Here is a 6,000-nt window from a genome sequence, read left to right on the forward strand (position 1 = left end):
TCTTAGCCTTAGGAAAGATACCTAAGGAGTTTCACCATGAAAACAAGAATTTGGAGTTTACATTTAATAATGATGATAATAATCTATAAATGTTATGTCATGCGCAGGTGATCTCTTAGAAGTTATTACTACAAGAGTTCTACATATTGTACATAAGTTCCATAGTATATCTCTTATTATTTACATGAAATGGAAAAGATTGTTTTTGAGTCCATTAATAAAGAATGAGCATTTGTTAAACATTAAGATTTATGGGTACCACTTAAAAATCAAATACCCTTAATAATAGATATGCTAAGACATAGAGAAGATTTGTGGTGATAGCTTATTTCACACAGATGGCAGATGACATGTGTATAACATTTATCACTTCTGGAGTACTTTTGTGTATATAGTTTCAAATAAGTCTTACGATCCTGTCATGCTATACCCATGACCATTTTTGGTTTTATAAAGGATTAACGGTGATAGATATATAACAAATAGAAGCTGCAGGAACAATTTTATCCTCAATGCAAACATAGGCACATCTCAAAGGAAACCACCAAGTTGACAACATATAAGAATCAGCCTTGTTTGATATTTTTTCCCCTCAAGATCAAAACAAAAGAAATAAAAGCATTTCAGAATATATAATATCAGTTGGTAAATTTGGTACCATTATTGTGATGAGTTTTTTTGTTCAAGGTTGGTGCTCTACAACTTGAGCCACTTCCGGCTTTTTACTGGTTAATTGGAAATAAGAGTCTCATGGATTTTCCTGCATGGGCTGGCTTTGAACCTCAATACTCAGATCTCAGCCCTTGAGTAGCTGGGATTATAGGCATGAATCTTCAGTGTCCAGCTTGCACTTTTTTTAATTTAAAAAATAAGTGTATACACATTCATTCACACACACACACACACACACACACACACACACACACACACACACACACACACACACACACCAGGTTTTGAAACAGTTGGAAACCCTTTTAACAAAGAGCCCAACAGACACTTTATATTAAGCTCAAAAAAGGAGAAAAATCTGAAGGGAATGGGGAACACTGCAATGATTAATCATGCATGAATGAACTAATTAAAAAATTAATTCTGAGCTCTTTCGTGACTTCAGTAGGAATACACTTGAAGCAGTTAAAAGACGTGGCATACAATGTGATAAATCAAGTGGTGTTTAAGATTCTATTCACAAACCAAGAGAATGGTTCATGTGGGCCCAGTTTGTAATTTTGTTAGTTTATAGAGTCCTCCTTCCTTCCTTCCTTCCTTTCTTTCCTTCTTTCTTTCTTTTTTTTTTCTTTCTTTGTCATGGGGCTTGAACTCGGGCCTGAGCGCTGTCACTCAGCTCTTCAGCTCAAGGCTAGCGCTCTACCACTTGAACCACAGCACTACTTCCAGCTTTTTCTGTTTATGTGGTGCTGAAGAATGGAACCCAGGGCCTTATGCATTCAAGGCAAGCACTCTACCACTGAGCAACCTTCCCAGCCCTAGAGAGTCCTTTAGTATCAAAGAATGGAGAAGGAATGGTTCTGCATCCTACTGGTTGATAATGGCCTCCTCTTTTCAAAAGTATTATTCAGCAAAAGTCTTGTTGCTATGAATTAAAGACCAATTTAATGTATGTAATAAAAACCTACTACAAAAATAATGATTTGTGTTCATACAAAACCTATGTAGAGCTGGACACCAGTGGCTCACACCTGTCATCCTAGCTACTCAGGAGGCTGAGATCTGACGATTATGGTTTGGAGCCAGGCCAGATAGCAAAGTCCATGAGGCTCTTATCTCCAATTAAACACCAAAAAGCTGAAAATGGAATGTAACTCAAGTGTTAGCATGCTAGCCTTGAGTAAAAAAAGCTCAGGGATAGTGCCCAGGGTCTAAGACTGGCACCAAGAAAAAAAAAGAGATAGAGAGAAAAGATGTAGAAAGTTCAGGGCAGCTCTTTTTGTTCTTCTCCCCAAGTAGAAACAACTGAAATGTCCATCAATAGGCATGGTGTACCCAGGTTCAAAACACATCTTTAAGAGGAAGTCAATTTTATTTACTTATTTATTATTTATTGTGCTGGGCCTTTACTTCAGGGCTTTTTAAAATGTCTAAGTAGCCAGGGATGCTATTATTTAATGAGGTAATATAGGGGGGAAAATGGTTGAGAATTTAAAAAGACTTTTGATGAAAGATGTTTATTTTACCAGCTTATTTATGTCCCCAAAGTTTACAAAGCTGTATTATCTCTCATTTGTTAAAGGATCTCAGATTTAACTGTTAGAAAGGCCATGTGGTTTTAATACAAAAGGAATCACAAGGTTAATAGATTTGAAGGGATTAAGAAGCCATTTGATTTAATTCAGAACAGCCAGTCTCCCTCAGAGGCAATCAGAAGTTCACGTTGAAAAGTTTTTCTATGATGATGAATGGCAACTCCTTTGTACAACCACTTAAAGATAATGAAAAAGAAAGTTTTTCAAATTTCAATGGGCAATAGTTTTTCATGCCTGTAATCCTAGCTACTCAGGAGGCTGAGATCTGAGGATTGACGTTCAAAGCCAGCTGGGCAGGAAAGACTATCAGACTCCTATCTCCAATAAACCACCAGAAAACCGGAAGTGGCGCTGTGGCTCAAGTGGTAGAGCACTCGCCTTGAGCTGAAGAGCTGGGGGACAGCACTCAGGCCCAGAGCGACAGCCCCATGACCGACAAAAACAAAAAACAACAATAAAAAAGTAAAGCCAAGAGTTCGTATCCATGTCGAGTTTTGGTCCTCCCTCATGGCAAACTTCTAGGAAACCAGGCCCTTCCTGTTCTGATGATGTGGTTTCCTCAGAGGCACATAAATAGTTCTCCCCTCCCTCCCACCCCAAGGAAAGTGTTAAGAATAGAAACTGGGACCCTGTATTGCATCACAGTGCAGCTGTTGGTGTGGGCACTAGCTAAAGCAACTCTGGGACACTGTAGGACCAGTTTTCTGGAGAAGAGACAGGGAGTATACTGCCCAAATGTGAAGGCAGAGTCTCCTATATGGGCAAGAGGAAAGCAGCAAGGCAAATAAGGAGTTGATAAGGGTATGTAGAAAAGACTGCAAAGACCTAGTGAAGGATTGTGATGCAAGTCAAAGGACTTCAGAGACTATGTCTTTAAGAAAGGTGGGAGAAAACCAAACAAAAGCATAAGGCATCCGATGTTTATCTTTATACAGGAAGAAACCTTCCAGGACAGACTCCTACATTGCCCAACTAGGAGCCATGATTCTCACACCTATCCTGAGACAAATTCAACTGGTGTGTGTGTGTGTGTGCGCGCGTGCACACGTGCGTGTACACTTGAGTACACCTCTACTTCTAGCTTTTTGGTGGTTAATTGGAGATAAGAGTTTCCCAGACTCTTCTGCTCTAGCTGGCTTTGAAGCTCTATCCTCATATCTCAGCCTCCTGATTAGCTAGGCATACAAAAGCATGAGCTACCAGCACCCAGCTTCCACTGCAACTTTTAGAAGGCAATCTGAAATCCTTAGCATACATCACTGACTCTTACTTAAAAGAGTTAAATTTCATGAACCTGTTGACAGAATTCATCCTGGTACGTACTAAAGTAAAAAGCAATGTCTGATCCAGTGGATTGCAGTCCAAGCAACCTTAGAGTTTCATAAGTTGCCTGCCTGATTATCTGATGTCTTAAAAAATTATCTACCACTAGACATTTATAATTTACCAAGTTCTTCATCTTTGCTAACAATTTTCATAATTGCATATAAAGAACAATTTAATGTTTTTGGTGTTCTGCAGGAAATTAAATGACTTGTGAAGGCTTTTAGCAAAATGACTAGTATATACATATACATATATATACATACACATATGGAGAGATATGTATATATGCACATATATATAGTGTTATTTCTTGATACTCTTCTTGTCATTTGAGTAGTTATATTAAGAGATACAAAGACTCCACCTGGTACTGGTGTCTCACACCTATAAATCCTAGCTACTCAGTAGACTGTGATCCAAGGGTTGCAGTTCAAAGCCAGCCTGGTCAGGAAAATCCATGAGACTCTTATCTCCAATAAATTACCAAAAAAGACAAAAGTGGAGCTATTGCTTAAGTGGTAGAGAGCTATTACTGAGCTTAGGGACAGTGATCAGTCCCTGAGTTCAAGCCCCAGGACTCACGGGGGGGGGGGGGGAGGTAGGGAGGGAGAGAGGGAAGGAAGGAAAGGGGGGGGGGAAGCACCCACAAAAACAGGCCCAACAAATTCTACAATTCTCAAAATCTTGAGAATTTATACCATTATCTTTTCATTTTTAATATTCAGTTTATGAAATCTATCCCTCTCCCTTCTTCTTTTTAATTCATTAGAGTTGAAAATATGTCAATGAGATTGGAAGAAATCAATGAAAGAGAAAATTTTATGAAAACGACCCTACAGACTGTCGACCTTCGACTTTCTCAACTTGAAGAACTCTCCAGCAGGATGGTGAATGCTCTGGAAAATCTTGCGGGCATTGACAGGTCTGATCTGATCCAGTCAAGGTCCCGAGCTTCCTCCGAATGTGAGGCCACTTACCTTCTCCGCCAAAGTAGCATCAATAGCTCTGATGGCTACAGCCTATACCGCTACCATTTCAACGGGGAAGAACTGCTGTTTGAAGACACCTCTGTCTCCGTGCCTCCAGGGACAGGCCTCCGGAAGAAAACTTGTTCCTTCCGGGTGAAGGAGGACAAGGACCCTAAAGTCCATCTAGCTCCAGAAAGGCAGACTAGCCTGCACTTTGCATCGGGCCCCAGTCCCCCAGCAACCCCAGTTCACAGTCAACGTAAAGTAGATGGCACCACAGTCACTTCAGAGCCCAAATTAGGACCAGACATCGGCATTTCAACCCTAGATGATGAAAGGCAGGCCGACACTAAAGTAGAGGAAATGATGTCCTCTGGTTTAAATGCAACAGATGTGATGTCTGGACAGAAATCAGATTTTCCGAATACTCAGCTCACAGTGGAAACAACCAAGATAGAAGGCACTATTTCCTATCCATCGGAAGAAAGCAAAATCGCACGCTATTACCCAGATGACACACTCAACGCTTACAAAACAATGAAATCCAGAAGCTTTGTGTATTCCGAGGGAAGAAGACTGGTTGGTGGGTTTCACAACTGGGGTGCTGAGTACAGTTCAATCATGGATCAAGCCTGTCCCTCGTCTGTCCAGCAATGGACAACAGAATGGAAATATGAAGTTCAGAAGATCACCCGTTCCCGTAGCACTGATATCCCTTGTAGGGTGTCTGAGGCTGCAGTTCAAGCTGAGCAAAGAGAGCAATCCACAGACACGGAAGATGACAATTGCTTTTCTCAAAGAGTCCCTCCGATCTCTCCGGTAGCCCTCCCTGCTACAGACAGAACTGGAAAGGAGAACTTACTGTCCGTGAAGCCACAACAAACTTTGGGATTCCCATCGCCAAGGTCAAGAAGTTTCCATGGCCATCCCAGGGCTGTCAAGTGCATTCAGGGGAAACTAGATAGATCTGGACATGCCAGCAGTGTGAGTAACTTAGTAGTTGTGTCTTCAGTTACCATGGAAGAAAGAAATATAAAGCAGGAGAAAACTTCCACTGAAACTGACTGCTAAGTTTGTATTCTGATAGGAAGGAAGGAAGGAAGGAAGGAAGGAAGAAATGAAGGAAGGAAGGAAGGAAGATCAGAAGGTCACAAATGGGTGTCATTGTGGCAATCTAAACATGATCAATTTCTGGAAATGCTTTAATTAAAAGACATTGGAGCTGTGTGCTGGTGCTTCATGCCTATAATTCTACTAGGAACTGAAATCTGAGGACCACAGATCAAAGCTAGCCTGGAAAGCCTCTGAGACTCATATCTCCAATTAAGCACCAGAAAACTGGAAGTCAAGATGTGGCTCCATTTCTGATCACTACTCATTACTAATACCACCACCATCACCAACTCCTGATATTACCCCCTGCTCAAATCCCAGTGGTT

The 6,000-nt window shown here is 40.9% G+C and overlaps 1 protein-coding gene across 1 annotated transcript in view; it reads left to right on the forward strand.

The window, feature by feature from the left end:
* Trpm1 (transient receptor potential cation channel subfamily M member 1) overlaps window positions 1–5,670 on the forward strand; it is a 47,846-nt gene extending 42,176 nt beyond the window's left edge. The window contains 1 exon segment of the mRNA XM_042698500.1: window positions 4,363–5,670. Coding sequence (XP_042554434.1) covers window positions 4,363–5,632 — 1,270 coding nt within the window. The 3' untranslated portion in view covers window positions 5,633–5,670.
* Window positions 5,671–6,000: the final 330 nt, after the last annotated feature.

This window comes from Dipodomys spectabilis, unplaced genomic scaffold (assembly GCF_019054845.1).
Source record: "Dipodomys spectabilis isolate Male_0828 unplaced genomic scaffold, ASM1905484v1 ptg000233l, whole genome shotgun sequence".
Taxonomy (NCBI): Eukaryota; Metazoa; Chordata; class Mammalia; order Rodentia; family Heteromyidae; genus Dipodomys; species Dipodomys spectabilis.